The following is a 19,488-nucleotide window of genomic DNA, read 5'->3' as shown; positions in this document are numbered from 1 at the left end:
GTGAACGTGTCAATCTTCCTCTCGCGCTGTACGGATACCAAGGCAATTCGGCCTTCGGCGGACATAGCTTTTACCGTGCCAGCGACGGATAGCCGTTGTATTCCGAGTTATTTACAATGTTTACAAATAGATTTATGAGAGTAAATGCAACGACACGATCGAAACAGTAATTCTCATTCTCATAGATGCCGTGGCTTTTCAGTTTACGACCTTGTCGAGCGCGAAAGATTCCGTTCGATGACACACAGGGTAAAAGTCATTGCATGTTTGTGCCCACAACGCTTCCGCCACCGGTCTCTGCCTGTGTCAACTCGTCAGTCCCGATGTCGGTCATCAATGTTTTCGTCTTTCGGACTTTGATGTTTGCAGTGACACATATCACGCTCGTGGATATATCCTAACTTTGTTACTTGACGAAACTTTGTGTGTTATCTGAGTCAACTTGCGAAGTACATCGGATTCCACAACGCTGCACACAGCTCAACAGCTTATGTCTTCGCTACAGCCTTACGCCGCGCTCCAAGTTTGATTCCGCGCGAGAATTTTTTGTGCGATGAAGGGAATCATGTTAGTCGATTGACTTTATGCTTGTGCCTCCTATGTTGTTCCCGAAGATTATACTGTACTCATTTATTCTGTTAAACTTACGTTGAGGTGTAGGTTTCGGTTTTATCGCCAACCGGGATCGCCAGGTACGACGTCCACATTGACCTGCACGACTCGACTGGAGCCGTGACGTTAACTGAGCCATTAAAATAAACGATCAACTTTATCTCGATCCGATTCCCGGCAAAAGTTATACTTTAGCGACTCGAAATTTCGTTGGACAAATGTGTCTTCTATATTTCCGTGTCTGGATTTATCGGGTCACCTTTTGTAAAAATGAACGTGAAAGCTAGCACGGCATCGATCGTAACAAATCGGTCTGTGTCGCGACGCCTGAATGTATGAAAGGTTACTATGCACGAAAAAAGTTCCGGTTGATGACGCACAACAAGGGTAATTCAGATTTATTATCCATCATGTTCTACGTCACACTTTTGGCGATTCCGGCAAATTCATGTGATATATATATATATATATATATATATATATATATATATATATATATATATATATATATATATATATATATATATATATATATAAGCATTGATTTTGCTATTTCGGTGACATGATCAAGAGTTTATCAATGGTTTCTCAGGCGCATTCGTTAGTTCGCCTGGAAAACTCCATCTACTGAAAGAATTCCTATTGTGTTGAAAGTACCAAAGGTATCATCACCTATAACATTTTACAGATATGACCACTTAACATGATCAGTCTCAGAGTCAATTATCGCCAAGACTCCTTCGGGCATGCCTTTGATAGCTGTCAGACTCATAGTGCTTCTATTCATGTCTCCCTTTCAAACTTTGCAAATTGTGTCCAGGCCGATTGGCTGCAACCGATGAATTTAACAGCTCCTGAAAAGAAAAATAAAAGCGTCTTTGAGAGTACCTTGCGAAATATTTTCGGTGATGTGACAGTAGTTACTATAATCCGTTCTACTATTGGTACTAGTGAACACGTATGGTGTGTGATATCGCCTCCAGGTAGAATTGAAAGCACAAACTCGATAGAATAAATCATAAGGAAGAAATTATGTATGGCAAATCAATACTTATTTCTGATCTAATAATAGAGGCGTTGCCCTAAACAGGTACATGTCACAGAAGAATTTCAGAAACTCGTGTACCTTGTCGATAAGGCCAAAGTATTGTTTTGCGTCCCCACCCGCGTAGGTTTTTAAGGTTTGCATCAAAAACACACACAGTGTATTTGAATAGGAAATTTTAGGACATGACCGCTTAGCTTTTCTGAACTAAAATTTTGTTACGATTTTTTATTTGCTGCTATCAATTACATTGTGTTAATTTTCTTGTGTGTGCTTTTCAGCTGCTTAGACACGTACCTTTTCCCATTTAGAGTGGACGCAGAACAAACTGAGAATTTAATTACTTTGGCCTAATATGCGTTGATGGAATTACTCACTTTTAACGATCTCTTGTTCGCCAAAGATATCACAAAATTATCATCTTATAGGCGGCAATGCTAGGCACTGTCTTATAATCAAGTCTTCTTTGGTGTACAGCTGTGGAATATGTGGTCGTAAAATATCATACATTCTCTGAAACCAAAGTTGAAATGGCGTTGATTTTCAATCGCTCAGCAGAAGGAAAGAAGTGATTATGCCGTGATTGCATACAGAATGACCTTTTACAGCTTACAGATGTAGAATCCAGCTGCTTGTCGGGTACAAGTTTCAAAGTCAATGTTTACATTGCAGGTAGAATGCGCCTAGGGACAATTTTTCGTACGCCTTAAGTTTTACAATGCTTTTCTTGTCTGCCGCTTGAGTTGACTTTTTTAAGTCTTGGGAAACTCTTTTCATTTTTTTGTTTTCACTGCTGAAATGAAGCAACTTTTCACCTTCTTGTTTTTGTGAATATTATTTTTCATGTTACAATTATCACAGGGTCATAGGCTGTTTTGAATTTTCAGTTAAATGTATCTGTTCCCTACAGTCGCTGATTTTCCCAAAGATCCATTATAACTTTAAAGTTTCTCTAAGAAATGTACGGGCAAAATTCTTTAGCTTCCAGTTGCGTGGAAAGTACACAACCTTGTGCTGAAAACGTGACATGGAGCGTGACACTGACATGGAGCTGCAATAGTTATACAATAAACACTACTTTAGCGTTAATCCAAACTTTACTTAATACCCATTTTTAAATCCAGCAAAAATGCATATAAAATTACTCTATATGAATTGTTTCCACCAAATGGTCTTGTCAGCAAAAAAACTGGCAATTGTATGGGTTTTGAAGTCACTGTAACATAAATTTCAGATTTCATATCATAGGAACGACTGAAACAAAGCAGTGCATTTCTTTTAAGATATATGAGAAATAAAAAAAATGAACATCACCTTGGCGAAAGGCGGGAATGCGAGATAAATGCAAGATATATTTTTTAACTTCATAAAATTTTGGAAGGCTTTGACAAGCTGAGGACTCTCCGAGACCAGATTCAACCTTGTGAAATTACAAAACTGTTTTCTACCCGACGTACACCTAGAAAATAAAGAAATCATTATAAGCATCTTTGATACCAAAATTAAACCAACCCGTAAATCTTACAGACTATTCGAGCAATGTCTTTCTATGTATTATGTCGAAAATATCGCAAATCAGGCATACACAGATTTTCTTCTCATCGCTGTCACAAATTAGGATTGAACTTATAATAATATTACATTTGTTATTCGCACGATAAACTATCTAGGCTATTAAATTCATAATTATTTAAGGGGAAACCTATAAAATAAAACAACTCGTAATGGCTGTTGTCTTTGAAAGTAAAATGCCCTCCGGCCCGACACAAATTACACAGGACCCGTTCGGCAAATAAGTAACAAAATTACTATGTGCTGTTTAAAGCATAACAATAACTAAACCATAGAAATTATCAAATATGACTGAGACATGGTAAAATTTTCTTTGATCGATTAATGTTTTTTAATTGATCTTGACTTACCTTTCTCCCGAACGATTTCTCCAGTGAAAGGCAAGATATTTTTCTCCTTTACATATATGTCGGGCACCTTCCTCTCCCATTGAGCGTAAATATGGCGCCTTTTTCAGATAACGATACGCTTCTTTAGCAGTCTTTTTCCATTGAAGTGTGGAGTTATAGTAAGGTGTTGATCGAGGTTGATATATGATGCAAGGGTATTCCCACAGAGATGATAGTCGTCTTGCAAATGTTGATTTTGCTGCGGAGTTTTCTTTGTTATGTTTAATTTCTTGAAAAAGCAATCCAGTGTCACGATAAATTTCTTTCAGTAAATTACTTCTCTTAGATGGTATGCGTAGATCCACCACCACGGCGCTTCCGTTGCACTGCCTGAAAAATTCATACGGTGTCACGACAGGCACGAACTGTTTCAGAAGTTCAATATCAAACGTTTCGCTGAGGTTTCGGGCTTCGCTGGCGTTGTCCTGAGTTTTGTGATTCCGTATCGGGTATGCGACAAGGGTGCGGTTTTGTAAAGCTACCAACGGCAGGGTGTCCCTAAATCTAATGTAGTTATGCTGTGGTCCCGAAACGTGGAACATAAAGACTGGCATAAGATAACGGCTTGCAATAGTCCGGTTGATTTTGGTACCATTGGCACGCGTCCGGGCAATCGGTCTGAGGTTGTAAGTGATCTGAAATTATCAGAAAACTTCAGTTAGTGAGTTAAAATTACAACACAAACTGTTACTTATAATGTATAACATATATACTGCAGCGGTAACATGAAAAAAATCTGTTATGACTTTCTGTGATCAACACGCTGTTGAGAACTTCTCCATAGATTTGGATGTTTGTTCATGCTACCATCAAATGCCTTCCTTGGGGGTAAAACAACAATAATAACTTTAGACGCATTGAACGAGGGTATAAGGTTACAACCTCTGCTCAGATTATTATATGTACTAATTAAAACTGTGATTGCTAAATCGTGAAATGTTGATTCAAGATCACTGATTAGCGACAATAAGAATATGTAAGGAGTTTTATACAGTCAAATCTACTGAATTTCAAAATAATGCCACCAGAATATAACAGAGAACTTTGGAAAGCTGGAACCAGAAATAATATCAAACTAAAGCATTAATCCGTGCTGTGTTTTGTTGCATCACATTGTACCCTTCGCCTTTTTGAACAAATCGTTCCTACAAAAAGTATCTTTAAGCGTCATAGCAAAGTAATAACTTTTGATATTCCGTTATCTCTATGACAGACAGAAATCTTTTAAAAACCCCTTATTCTGGAAATCTTAATCACGGTGCTCATATTTTCAAACTGATACAATAAAGCGAAGTTTTCTCATGTAATTGACAAATGCAATAGTTCTCCCTAGCTGGTTTTTACATTATTAAAAACATTATGATATCGTTTTTCTATATTTGATAAAAAAGAATAAAGCAAGAAACACCATTCTGAGAGCTGTGCTATAGAGAAGTTTAAGTTGAAAATATTAACTTACCTAGGTATAACTTCAGTATGGCTAAGAAAGATTTGCATAATTTTGATGATAAAATAGTTTAGGGAATTAGCTTCTATCTAAAAAAATTACCTACTTTGACTTTTAGCATTGATACTACCGCCCATTCTTGGATATAACTCCAGGTATTCTCTTTGACTTTAACCTGATTGAGTGATTCATTAAATTGCAGAACTCAAAAAAATATCAATTTTGGACAGTACTGGCGGAAAATAGCATGCTAGTATAATAAGTATACCAGTTCCGGTCACCTGGTACTACTACTTTACTATGATCCAATTACTTAAACCTGTAAACACTGAAAACAACCGGTCTCATGGACCTTGCAACGTTTTATCTTCAATGGACTTGATTATTGGACCTACTTTAATCTCATATCGTCAACAGAACAGAAAAAAATAGCCAACGTCAGTACACCGTCAATCAATCGGTGTAGTACTGGTGAGCAAAATGAGATTTTGTACGACCAAGGGCTGTCGGGGTGACAAATCTATAACAAACACGAAACTAAATAAACGGACGAGAGGTTGACTGTTGAAACTGTTGATCTTTAAAAGTTTGACAAATACAAGTTATTTGACAAATACAAGTTATTAGTGAAACAGGTATAAATTGTGATTTGAATCTGCGTGTCTCACGTCTCTCTTAGATGGAGATCGTCTGATTACCAATAACTATTATTTTACATGATCTTTCGACTCAAATTGGAAAACTGGCGTGACACCATACAACTTGAAGTCAGTGATTCTATTCGGGCCGTTCTTTTGTCTTTTCAAAAGTCACGGTGGTATTATTGAAGGAGGCCTTGCACTTTGCCTGCACAAATTTTCAAAGCCGAGTTTCTCTCTAAAACAATCTGAACCGTCCCTCCTTATACTATAGATTTTCCGAAAGCTGATCATCTTAACTTTACAATGGGTTTCCTTCGACATCGAAACTGGACATTCTTGTGATAAAACATCATATTTAGTATGGACAATTTTATCGATAGCATACTCCAATGCGATTTATTATCCCAATATGCGCCTTCATTTTTCAATGGTGGATTTCAAAATACGCAGGGCGCTTTAAAATATTGATTTTTATAACTTAATGTTTCACCGGAGAGAGCTACCGATAGTTTATATTACGTTTATTTAATTTTAAATAACTTGGTCTAAAAATATAGATTTTTCTTTTCGTCTTTTTTGTACACACTAATAAATATTGGACAGATGCCGAACCTGCTTCAATTCATTTGAGGTTTGCAAAAATGAATAAAAATACACTCAAGAAAAACGCTTCATAATAGCTACAACTTAAATCTCTCCTAGATCAAATAATATCAGCCCGACAGAGATTTTATCCATATAAAATAATTGGTATGATATATAAAACAGCAAAGCTCTGAATAAACAACATGCAAAGCTGAAGACAATTACCATACTAGAATAGAACGTCGATTTATCTTAGGCGAGCTCAGATCTGAACATCAAAAACAATATTACCGCTGACTCATTAGGGGAAGGCTCCATTAACTTTGATGGTACCTGAAACCCGAGTTGCTGCCTGCCAACTCGGGTGACAAACAGAAGACTTTTAATCCCCAAGGTGTTAATTTTCCATTGTTGCGATTATCTTATCGAGCTGGTGCTATGATAGGAACGTCAGGGCTGTAACGACTCACTCAATACCACGGGCACACACATATGCTTGCACATGGAACTATGTTGACAGGAAAAAGTGAACTGCCCTTTTTCAATGCAAGTAATCTAGTTTATTCTTTAATTTAGGCTCTAAACTAAGTTTTAGAAATATGGTGAAACAAAATATCGTTCTTCGTTCATTTTCATTCAAGTTTCCTATTTTCGGACGCTTCACTTCAGTAACGCGCATTGATCATATATGCAAATGTGATCAGAACAGCATGGAACGTTCTTTCCATGTGGCGAGATTTTTCTGCACTTGCAAACAACGTAACGAGTGAGTAAGGACTCCAAGAGCTGCGCGTATCCTGTGACATTACATCTCGTATGGAGCGAATTTAAGTCAATGAATTGCTAGCCGGATCCGTCTGTAAACAGTATGGCCACTCGTACATATTATAAGAAAGGAGAAATAGTAGAGGCAGTTAACGAGACCGGTCGGCGGACAGCACAATTTTCAGTGATTTAATTCACGGTATTAATTTCACAATAAAACGAATTCGCAAGCTTACCATTGATTTTTGGTGATGTTGAATATAATTGAAAAAGAGAGCTAAATTCCAGTGTTCATGTTTGATAAAATTCCAAATTGACGACACCCAACGTCAACCTGTACGACACCGTATGTGTACAACACAGCTGCAGTCGATTAGTCGATTGTGACACAGTAAGCTTACACATAATGCAATATCGGTCGACCCACAGTCCTCTATCCATGCATTTCTGCAGTTGTCTTTCCTATTCTGCTCAGTTAACAGACATGATTTCACAGAATATTACACAGAAAACATATTTTATCATATTTGGAGGCACTGAATACTAGCATTGCAAGAGAAAGCGACGACAAATTTTCCGGTTTGATTCCAGCCGTTGCTTGTGCTACGTCAACACACTCGCAGCGATCAACCCCAGAAATTATCGCACACTATCATCATTTACGATGGGAGAAGGATCACGAAAAGCAAACATCGTTTTCAGATATGATAATTTCTGTCTTCGTGTCGTAGATAGACGCAGAGAACACTTAATAGAGCCAAAAACAGCGAAAATTCGAGAAAAGCGTACACACAATCGGGGACTGTGGCATGCAGGACAAACCCAAGCTACGCATTATCACGTGACTGCCCCTCGTATCGCGGTTTGGCTGTGCGGTCCAGGTGATTGACACCTTTTACAATAGGCGTTTCCAGACCGGTGGATAGACAGAGGGGCTGTGGTACGTACGTTTCAGAAAGTACGCAAAATGAGACCAAGTAATCGTTTGTTTATTTAGATTTGATCTAAAACCTCCCAAAACCAACAGACAAAGTCCTACTCTTACGCAGAAAATCAACGTTTTCAAGCGTAGACTCCCGCGTAGACTTTCCCTTCCGCTTAAACCACGGCCCCTCCACAAACGCGATGTAGATCTATGATCGACAATGGATGGATTGACGTGGCGTTTCAAAAGTATGAAAAGTGAGACTCAGTAACTTTTGGTTGCTTTACATTTGATCAAAAACCTACCCATCAGACAAGGCCCACTAGCACTCTTACGCAGAAAACAAAAGCTCTGGAACGTCGACTTTCTCTTCGCGTTTCAGACTTTCTTCTCTTTCGCGTTTGAGAGAAACAACGTCGGCTTTATTCGGAAATGGCCGGCTATTGGTGGGCGTAACGTCAGTCCAATGGTAAGCTGCACCCGATGTGAACGTCGGAATAATTCGGGCTGTAGTCGGGAAAGCAAGGATGACCTCGAGAGCGATTCCCAGTACAGTACACGTTCGCAGATCGCGGTACTACAGGCTGATACTAGATAGCAACAAGTTCACCGCGTAAATTGCTAGATTACATATAGCCACATAGGCACTTCTGAAATGTTATCTCCGGCTTGCAAGACAACAAATATCAAAATATTATTATCAAAACCAGAATTTCGGGGCTAGAGCGCAAAACATTGCTGAAAAGTAGCCGGCCAAAATACGGAAGTAGCCAGTCAATTTGGCCGGCATCCGGCTAAAAATGAACACGCGGATTCAAACAGAGAGGCTTGTTGCGATAGACAAGTAGCCTTTGGCTTTTGACCAGAAAAATAAGTGAGTGTTCATTGATAATTCAAAGACTGGATCCGTTGACACCAAAGTTTGCTCGTGACTTTCATTGCATTGCATGCACCTTTCCGCAATGTGAGTCTGAACTGAAATTGAAAGAGTGCGTTTTAGTAAAAGTCCTGTTTTGTTGTGCTGAAGTCCTGTTTTGTTGTGCTGATTTTCGCTACCGTGCTTTCTTTTATAGGGGTATAAACATTCTGTTACGTGCAGAGAAAACGAACAAAAGGGTGAACTCAGCAGTTAACGTTTAAACAAAATTTATTACAAAAATAAAACTAATTGCTAAGTTAGGGATAGAGTACAAGCTTTAAAAGTGTACAGACTACTTATCTCAGCTGGGACGGCAAAGCTCCAGTCTCAGAGTTGTAACAGTCAGTTGGATGAATGAACAGTCCTTGCAGGCTTGAAGCTGCACAAAGTCCACAGTATAAATCCAGCGTTGGCAGTGAAGGTCTTGAAAAGTCTTGAGAATGACTACTGCTGGAGTTTAGTAACACACAAGAGACACGATCCCAAAAGTCTGACTGGAAGCTGTGCACGTCCCTTTTATAAAGGCATATAAGAACAATCTAGAACTTTTATTGACATGCTAATTACTGTTCTAAAATTATCTCCCTTACACAACTAATCAACTTTCCAGAACATTCCAAACATGACTAATTGAATTCAAGGTTGTGAGGTCATTGAGGGTAGTGACCTTGAGAATGTTCTAGACTAATTGAACTCAGGTCATGATGAGTGTGGGGGAAATGACCTACATAACACACCCCCTCTTCAAAAAAGAAAATTTTTCAAAGAAAAATCTTTCTTTTACAAATGTAATCTTGAAAAAGATTTAAGTACTCAAAATTTTTTTACTCTAAAGTAAAATTTCTTGAAAGTGAACAACAATAAACTCTAAATACGAGAGAGACAGTCTGCAATTAAATTGTCTCTGCCTTTGATATGTCTAATGTCAAGATTAAACTCCTGTAACATTAAACTCCATCTTAGCAATCTCTGATTTTTGCCTTTAATTTCTGCAGAAAAACAAGAGGGTTGTGATCAATATAAACCACTATTGGCTGATTTGAAGAAGTAACATAAACTTCAAAATGCTGTAAAGCTAATATCAAAGATAAACACTCTTTTTCAATTGTAGAGTAGTTTCTCTGGGATTTGTTAAATTTGCGTGAAAATAGCAAACAGGATGTCCCATGACTATCTTCTTGCAATTTGTTGTTGGAAAACTTGAAATGGCACTGAATTTGGCATAAAGTATGCACGGCAAAGTCCGGTTATTTTTACTGAGTTCGATAAAGTCATTGTTCGGCAAATACTTGGCTTCCTCCTGGAGATATTCCGCTTTCGCAGGATTCAGTCTGTCTGGATGTTGTTCCACTGGATTACTGTCGCAGACATCTTCGTTGTGATAGATGACGTTCGTCCTCGTTGGAACATCTTGAAACAGGTGTTTATATTCATGGAGCAGTTCTTTCACCTGTTGTTGTTTGTTCTGGCTGGAGGTGTGCCAACTTTGTAGACTCCAGCTTCTCCAGGATTTCTGAGTTCTGAAGCTTGACCGAGCCCAGCTTTGAGTTTAGAGTATTTTCACTCAAGTCAGTTTCAGTATCACTATCTTCATAATGGTTTGAACTGACTGCACTGACAGGCTGAGTTATAGTAGGATTATCCCTATCCAAATATGGCTTAAGCATATTTATGTGACATAGCTGTTTTTGTTTTCGCCTGTCAGGTGTTATTATGATGTAATTTAAATCACTCAATTTCTTATCAATTAGGTATGGCCCAAAGTAACGAGCATGGAGTGGTTTGCCAGGAATTGGAAGTAGAACAGAACTTTTTGACCTGGTTCAAACTTCCGTTTTGAGGTGCTTTTATCATATTTGGTTTTCATTGACTGCTGAGATGACTCAAGATTTTCTCTGGCTAATTCACATGCTTTAGAGAGTTTCGTACGAAAATCTGACACATATTGCAAAATATTCAGACAATCATCATCGTCTGATAGGGATTTCTCTTTAACGAGCTTAAGTGGGCCACGGACTGTATGTCCAAATACAAGCTCAAATGGGCTAAAACCAAGAGACTCCTGATTGACTCTCTAACAGCAAAGAGCAAAAATGAATTCCTTCATCCCACTGCTTCTCTGTGTCAAAACAGTAGGTCCTAATCATGTTTTTCAAAGTTTGATGAAATCGCTCAAGAGCACCCTGACTTTCTGGATGATAGGCGGATGACCTATACTGTTTAATGCCTAGCTGATCCATTACTTGTTGAAAAATACCAGACATAAAGTTGGAGCCTTGATCGGACTGGACACATTTAGGGAGGCCAAATAAAGTGAAAAATTTGACTAAAGCTTCACTATAGTCTTTGTCTTTATGTTTCTCAGTGGTATGGCTTCTGGGAACCGAGTTGATGTACACATAATTGTCAACATGTACTCATTTCCTGATCTTGTTTTGGTAGGGGCCCAACACAGTCTATTAGTATCCTACTAATGGTTCTTGAAATGCAGGAATTGGCTGTAAGGGGCCTTTGGAATGGTCTGATTTGGCTTTCCTACCATTTGACATGTGTGACAAGTTTTACAGAAATGTGCTACATCCTGCCTGAGATTAGGCCAATAAAAGTGACTGAGAATTTTATGATAAGTTTTCCTTACTCCCAAATGACCAGCCCAGGGCGTTTCATGGGCCAGGCGCAATATTTCAGCACGATAGGGCTTTGGAACCACAATTTGATGTTTTATAGCCCAATCGTCATCAACCAAAACATCTGGAGGTCTCCATTTACGCATGAGAATACCAGATTTTGTATAATAGGAAACAGAGCTATCTGAAGTTTTACTTCATCATCTACCCTGTCAAACAAACACAAAATATCTGGGTCTTTGTGTTGTTCTGCAATGAGATTTGATCTAGAAAATGTCTGACTTTGGTCAGCAGAAGTTTTACTGGAAGTTTCAAATCCACGAGGGATAACGGAATGATCCGTGTCAAACACCTGACTGAGAAAGGTGTCATTTAAGTCAACATCTGTGACATTATTTTTGAGAGTATTTTGATTCTCGGAAGTTTTCTTTGACATGGCTCGAGTAATGGCACATGATGGGAAAAGGCCGGAATGTCTTCCTCTATTGGCTCTGGATTTTTGATCTAAACTAGGATTATCAGTCACAAGTGGATTAGTAATGACCTTGTCCCCAGCAAGGTCGTTTCCAAGAAGAAGGTGAATCCCTTCAAAAGGCAAAAAAGGCCTAATACCTAAAGTCACAGGTCCAGAAACAAAGTCCGAAGACAAATAGACATTATGGAGAGGAACAGGAATGTAGTCATTACAATCTACCCCCTTAATAAGAACTTTAGAACCTGAAAATGACTTTTCAGAAAACGGCAGGGTATCTGCCAACAAAAGAGACTGGGAAGCCCGGTATCTCTTAAAATTTTGACAGGGGTAGCGGAAGACAAATCACTAGAAAGTGATATAAAACCATCGTGAATAAATTGTTCGAAAATACCCATAATGCTATCTTGAGAAGAATTGACCTTGACCTCATTAATTGGGGATAAGAGGGGTTTAACCTCAGAAAATGTGTTGCACACATTATTAGACTCTAATTGAGTTGATGAAGAAATAAAGCCGGTGGGCTTAGATCCACTTTGACCACTTTGACCTTCACGTTTTCTTTTCAATTTGAAACACTCTGACATTAAATGGCCGTCTTTCTTACAATAATTACAAGAAAGTGTACCGAACTGTTTGTCAGAAGGAGATTGAGACTTGGGATCTGATGATGTGGGAGTGTTACTTGAACTCTGTGAACTGTTGTCATTTGATTTTCTACTGTCCTTTGAAAAATTCTTGGATGAAAAGGAGGAGTTAAATTTACCTGCATTGTTTCTGTAGGAAAAGGACTGGGATGGTTTGCTGGGAAATGAAGATTTGTGGGTCAATGAATAATCATCGGCCAAACGTGCAGCAACCTCCAATGTATCTGCCTTTTGTTCATTGATAAATGTCTTGATGTCACTCCGGATGCACCTTTTAAATTCCTCAATCAAAACAAGTGTCGTAATTTGTCATAATTCTGACTGACCTTTTCAGAAGAACACCAACGATCAAACAGTTGTTCTTTTGTTCGAGCAAATTCAACATAAGTTTGATCCTTCACCTTCTCACAATCCCTAAATTTCTGACGGTAAGCTTCAGGCACCAACTCATAACCCTTGAGAATTAATTCCTTCACAGAATCATAATTTGAAGCCTGCTCTACTGACAACTGAATGTAAATTTCTCTGGCTTTACCCACAAAGCACTCTGCAAAAGCATAGACCAGGACTCCTTAGGCCAGTTCAGACTCTGAGCAATTTTCTCAAAATGAAGGAAATATTTATCAACATCCTTTTCTTGGAAAGGGGGAACTAACCTGAAATGCTTAGTGATGTCAAACTTGTCTGAAGGGAAGAATTTTCCTGACTGTCCAAGCTCTAAACGTTTATTTCTACCTGCAATCGTTGTTCTTCTAATCGCAATTCTTTTTCTCTCTGTCTTTCTTCCATTTCTAATCTTTCCTGCCTTTCTTTTTCTTTCATTTGTAATTCTTTTTCTTCATTTGTAATTTTTTCTTTCTGTCTTTCTTCTTCCATTGCTAACTTTTCACGTGCCAAATCTGCCTGTATTTCTAACTCTAATTTTCTGAGTTCAAAGGAAGACTCAGGTTCATAATCTTTTAGGGCAGACTCCTCAAAATGGCCTGAATTAACTAAATGTTTTGCAATCTTGAACTGAATTTCTCGCTTGCGCATAGATCTTTTGACATCTACTTTAAGGAAATTTGCCAGTGCTATGAGGTTGTCTTTTCTGAGGGAATTAAATGTGTCCTGATCAAGGTCATCCATAAATTCGTCTGGCTTGAATTCCGCCATGATTAATTTCGCTGAGTTCACAGTGTAAAGCAGTTTTGAAAAGGCTGGCAAAATGTTGTCAAACGGCTCAAAATGTTCGTCTCCCGGACGAGCCCCCAATTTTGTTACGTGCAGAGAAAACGAACAAAAGGGTGAACTCAGCAGTTAACGTTTAAACAAAATTTATTACAAAAATAAAACTAATTGCTAAGTTAGGGATAGAGTACAAGCTTTAAAAGTGTACAGACTACTTATCTCAGCTGGGACGGCAAAGCTCCAGTCTCAGAGTTGTAACAGTCAGTTGGATGAATGAACAGTCCTTGCAGGCTTGAAGCTGCACAAAGTCCACAGTATAAATCCAGCGTTGGCAGTGAAGGTCTTGAAAAGTCTAGAGAATGACTACTGCTGGAGTTTAGTAACACACAAGAGACACGATCCCAAAAGTCTGACTGGAAGCTGTGCACGTCCCTTTTATAAAGGCATATAAGAACAATCTAGAACTTTTATTGACATGCTAATTACTGTTCTAAAATTATCTCCCTTACACAACTAATCAACTTTCCAGAACATTCCAAACATGACTAATTGAATTCAAGGTTGTGAGGTCATTGAGGGTAGTGACCTTGAGAATGTTCTAGACTAATTGAACTCAGGTCACAATGAGTGTGGGGAAATGACCTAACATAACAATTCATACAAAATAGCTTTTCGTATGCGAATCAGCGTACGTTAATTAACTGCTAGTTATTGTTTAAACAGCATTTTATTTTGAAAGGGATTCTATAGTACACTCGTTTTTGTAAACTCTCATGCAATTTTATGACTAAATGATGACCTCAAAGTAACAGCAAGTGCTGTACGGCACTTTTAACGCTGGTTGGAAATCCTGAGTGCCGGACAGGGGGGGGGGGGGGGGGGGCGATCATCAAGTCAGGCGCCGACTGGCATTGGCCATGCTAAAAGTAGTTCCGGCAGTGCTAATGTTTTGTTTACACTACAAGATAATCTGTTCGCATATGTTGACATAGAGATTAATCCTCTGATAACCAACCGGTTTACTCGGGTACGTCCAAGTTAATGGAGCGTTCCCCTCATGTGATGTAATTTTTCCCAATGTAAATAAAAGGTGGGTTGTTGATTGAACGGTATTAACGACAAAAATAGTAAAGGAAATCTTAAGTTCAAATAAGGAGTTAGAAGCTATGACTCACCATGGGGAAGAGAAGAGGAAACTTCAAAAATTAACACTGTCTCGCCCAATTGATTTTAAGTTACGCTGTCTAGGTACCTATCCGCACGCTTTCTGGGCGATATTTTATTCAGCGGTGTTCGAATAGAAAGGAAGCAACTCTAAAACGCGTTTTGTTTCAGCACAATTGTATTTTATCGGCGTTTCTTTTGCACTTATATTCTAATCCTAGACGTTTTGGGTAATAACACCATGCTGTTTATATAAAAACGCAATTTCGAGCGACCCTCGTATATTTCTCCCATCATACTTGCAGATATGTTTGCAAACGGAGGGTCCCAGATTCATGACAAGTCTTTGAAATCTTAAGTTCAAATAGGAGTTAATAGCTATGACTCACCATGGGGAAGAGAAGAGGAAACTTCAAAAATTAACACTGTCTCGCCCAATTGATTTTAAGTTACGCTGTCTAGGTACCTATCCGCACGCTTTCTGGGCGATATTTTATTCAGCGGTGTTCGAATAGAAAGGAAGCAACTCTAAAACGCGCTTTTGTTTCGGCACAATTTTATTTTATCAGCGTTGCTTTTGCATTCACATTCTAATCCCAGACGTTTGCTACACCCATGCTGTTTAAATTAAAAGCAATTTCGAGCGACCCTCATATATTTTCCCTTTGAGGCAATAATTTTAAGGAGCGACATTGAAAACGATACGAATCCAGTGTGACTTGCCTTACCATATGATGATGGGGGATAGAGTGATAATGTCAATAACAATATCGCCATTTTAGTCTTTATTGTTAGGTCAATGACAGTCACTTCAATTATATCACCGAGGTACAACTCGTACTTCGAGACCCGTCGAATATAAAGCTTGTAGCAAATAATGTTCAGCTTGGGAGCAGCAGCATACACTTCCCAGCTGGTCGATATACATGTAAAGAGCCATCATGTCACATTTCTCCCATCATATTTGCAGATATGTTTGCAAACGGAGGGTACCGGATTCATGACAAGTCTTTCTTGCCCGTATGTTTGAATAATATTCAGAAAAAGTGATAGACCCAACGTCTACTGTGGTTAACGCAATTTACAAAAGCATTTCATCGACCTCGCAGCCAGCTGCAGGTCAGTGGCCTATGTTGGCAGGTGTACGCCTAACACCACGTCTGTATATACCTATCAATGTTTGAATGAATTCAACAGATTCAATCCATAAAGTCAACACCTGGACGCTGCAAACTTTCCGCTATAGATAATAATCTCAGAGACGTAAACGTTTCCAATCATGTACATGTCGATTAGTACATCCGTAAAGTCGGCATCGGTTGACGCGTGCGCTTCACGTTAGCAAGGAAAATATAAACACCTAACATTTGTCATAAAGTGTTAGTTTTTTTGTCATAACTTCCGTCTAAGTTTAGCTCAGAGTCGAAAACATCGAATCTGTCGCTACGATTACAGTGCAAAACGAGTAGGCAGTATATACTAGCCGACATGTTGTTATTATAACCAAGTGTAGAACCAAATTCCATTTTCCTTCTATATACACTGTTGACTTATAAAAGTAAAACCACGGGGAAGCTACTTCAAGTTGACCTTTTTTACACTGTCTGAAGATAAGTTGTGCTTCTCACGACTGTTCGACTTTTCATGTTGTACGCTGTAGCCTATATAACACGGTAGATTTGCTGTACATGTTCGACTATTGCCATGCGTGATACTACCAGAGATATATTACCCTTATCAGACAGTAATTGCTATACAAATATCAAAAAGCAAAGACAGCCAACGAAAGCAGTTTGATATTTGATTGCTGATTTTACAAACCCCTATGATTGTTCGCCTTTTCTACAAAGACGCATGTTCAGTGGGTAAGTTGAAGATGAGACACACGAACCCCTCTGAAGAGTGATTTTCGTCGCAAATTGCCAGTTCAGGTGCAACACCACCTGAACATTTGTAAGACTATGTAATGAATGCAGAAAATTCCATACTCACCATTGACAGTGGCTGGCTCACATTGCCGTACTGGTAGAGGGCGAACGCGGCAAGAAACGAGATGAAACTGAGAACGAGAAATGCCTTAGTAAGGACTCCCTTGCGGAATATTTGACTATGTGTAGCCATGGACACCAGGTGGTCTGATTTTTAGCTTCGACTGCCTAAAGTATATGAGAGAGAGGGAGAGAAAGTTGACTCTTGAATTCCGTAAAAGATGTACTCTTTATCGGCGTAATCGTTACATGTATAGGCATGTTATTTAACTCGGAACAAGTTAAAAAGGTAACCGGAGAAGTCGGCCAGTTGCAAACTCGGCCAGCGCCGGTGCCGACCAACTTGGCCCGTGGGAGAAGTCGGCCAGGAGAAGTCGGCCACTCGCAACAAAGCAATATGATTGCATACGTATTCTCTTAACAGTTGAATATGCCAAACAATTTTAACTTTTTACAACCATAGTTTTTGTTATTTTATCGGTTATATATTCAGAAAACAACTCGAAGTCGAAGAGCTCCCACGTCCACCCTGCAAAACATGTACGGTCTGCCTCAGTATTTCTGCAGATCGGACGCGTACCGTATTAAAGTTCAGGCAAACATTATGCCATTTCTTCAGTAAAATTCATGGCTTGCTATGACAAAGGCTGCAAAACTCGCTACCACGATCGCGATACACCGCCATCTTTAATTTTGCCCAATGTGTGTATATCATACGTGCGTTGAACTGTGATCTGTGAAGTTTGCGCCCATCTTATGAATGACATTTAGATTGCTTTCGCATATAACTTTAGTCAGACTTCAAACAAAGAAACACTATTATGGAGCATATATTCTAATTGGGTGCATACTGTACTGGCCGACTTCTTCAACTGGCCGAGTTCGTAAATGGCCGACTTCTCCAACTGGCCGAGTTCGTAACTGGCCGACTTCTCTTGTATTCGTTAAAAAGATTCCGCATAGTACGTATACATGTATTGTAGTGCAGGGAAAGCGGCTTCACACATCTATCTCATCTTGTATGTGCTTTACTATGTTTTCGTGTCTACATTGTCCTTTGGCTGTTACTGTGAAAATCAACAAATAGGATAATTTTAAACTAAGCCATGGAGAATGCCAAGGAGTGTACATAACATCACTTTCAGCTTCACCTTTCTTCTCATACAGTGTAGATGTCCATTGCAGTAGGTCATGTGATTTGAAATCCTTCATATGGTTTCTCTATGCAACGAGTGTAATTTCTGTAGCATGACTTGTCATATTTTACTTCAATGCTGGCTAAGTCTTGACCTCTTATTTGAACCAAAGTTCCCCATCCAGTCTGAGCTGTGCAGCTTTAGCAGACTTGGCAGTTTTGCATGATGTCAGTTTCTCTACTTTTCGTTTTCCTGTCTTCCTGTCATACATGCGTTTCACACTTTAGCACATCAAACACATCGGTGGTAACACTTGCACGCTTCTATGGTTAGCCCAACAAATATCGTGGGAACCAGTAACTGACCTTAAACTTCGCTTTACAGGTTCAGTTTCCTTTTCAATGCTATCATAGCATTCATCTTCTACTTCATGTGGTACTGGTAATCTTGGCCTATGCTTTTCAATCCGTGTCTCTGCTTGATGAGCAATACGACATTTGTCTGTGAAACGTCAGTAACACTGAACATGAAAACCATCAAGTTCATTGCAACTTCTTTTTCCAAACCGTCAAGAGACTTCCATTTCTCAACGCATTCAATGAATTCGACCATGGATGCTTCACACAATGGTCGCATTCATCGAATAGTTCATTTTGTATGTCTAAACATGGAGGTAGTAGAGACCTCCATGGTCTAAATCATGACACGCACACAGTGTTGTTGACCCAGCCATGATTGTTTCTTACATAACATTGGACAATAAGCCGTGGAACAAACAGTCATTTATGTTAAGAAACCAAATTAACATATAAACAAGTCATCGACCTCGCCCCAACACAGAAATTCTACTGATTTCTTTCGGCTATTATACAGCGAGTATGCGTACGGGTCTGCTTTGTTACATAATCAGTACAACTTGAGGTGTTAGTTTGCAAAGTATCTAAAGTTATGCGAAAAACCATGTCAAGAAAGTCACAGAAAAAGGTGGATCGGCTCACAGACTAATTTACTTATTAAATTACCGTGTCCCTCTATCTTTTTAGCTCACATTCGATTCTTTAGAGGAGAACGTAACCACCAGCAGCTATTATTTTCTTACCAGTAAAATGATAGCGAAGAAAGAATCATGTATTTTTCTCGTTCCTCGTTTCCACAATGGCTGCAGTTCGTACGTTTTTGCTCGGAAATAATTAAAATCAGCCCTTCTGAACACATGCTAACCAACACATATGCCGCTGTACGATAAGTAATCTGCCAACAGCAAGATCTTGGTAATTATTGTATCCCTGCATATAATTCGTCAATTCTGATTTAAATATGTCCGCATTGCAATTTTTCTCAGCGTTTTATAGGAGACCGACTTTTGTCTTAACGAAAATGCCTT

At 38.9% G+C, this 19,488-nt stretch overlaps 1 protein-coding gene across 3 annotated transcripts; it reads right to left on the bottom strand.

Moving 5' to 3' along the window:
• Positions 1 to 206: 206 nt before the first annotated feature.
• Positions 207 to 18,847, bottom strand: LOC139133793 (uncharacterized). 3 transcript variants are annotated; one of them, XM_070700561.1, is made up of 7 exons: positions 18,470 to 18,847; positions 17,820 to 18,035; positions 16,973 to 17,136; positions 3,580 to 4,253; positions 2,972 to 3,116; positions 2,035 to 2,170; positions 207 to 1,466 (listed from the first exon to the last, which is right to left on the bottom strand). In XM_070700561.1, the coding sequence occupies exons 3-6, from the start codon at positions 17,099 to 17,101 to the stop codon at positions 2,075 to 2,077; spliced, it is 1,044 nt and encodes a 347-aa protein (XP_070556662.1). In that variant the 5' UTR covers positions 17,102 to 17,136; positions 17,820 to 18,035; positions 18,470 to 18,847; the 3' UTR covers positions 207 to 1,466; positions 2,035 to 2,074. The 3 variants fall into 3 exon arrangements, with proteins under 3 accessions (XP_070556662.1, XP_070556661.1, XP_070556663.1); XM_070700560.1 differs by lacking the exon at positions 17,820 to 18,035 and having other exon boundaries at positions 18,470 to 18,846; XM_070700562.1 differs by lacking the exons at positions 17,820 to 18,035; positions 18,470 to 18,847 and adding an exon at positions 18,120 to 18,452.
• Positions 18,848 to 19,488: the final 641 nt, after the last annotated feature.

Source organism: Ptychodera flava, chromosome 5 (genome assembly GCF_041260155.1).
Source record: "Ptychodera flava strain L36383 chromosome 5, AS_Pfla_20210202, whole genome shotgun sequence".
Lineage (NCBI taxonomy): Eukaryota > Metazoa > Hemichordata > Enteropneusta > Ptychoderidae > Ptychodera > Ptychodera flava.
Note: the sequence above shows the minus strand (reverse complement) of the source record. Positions and strands in the feature narration are given on the sequence as shown.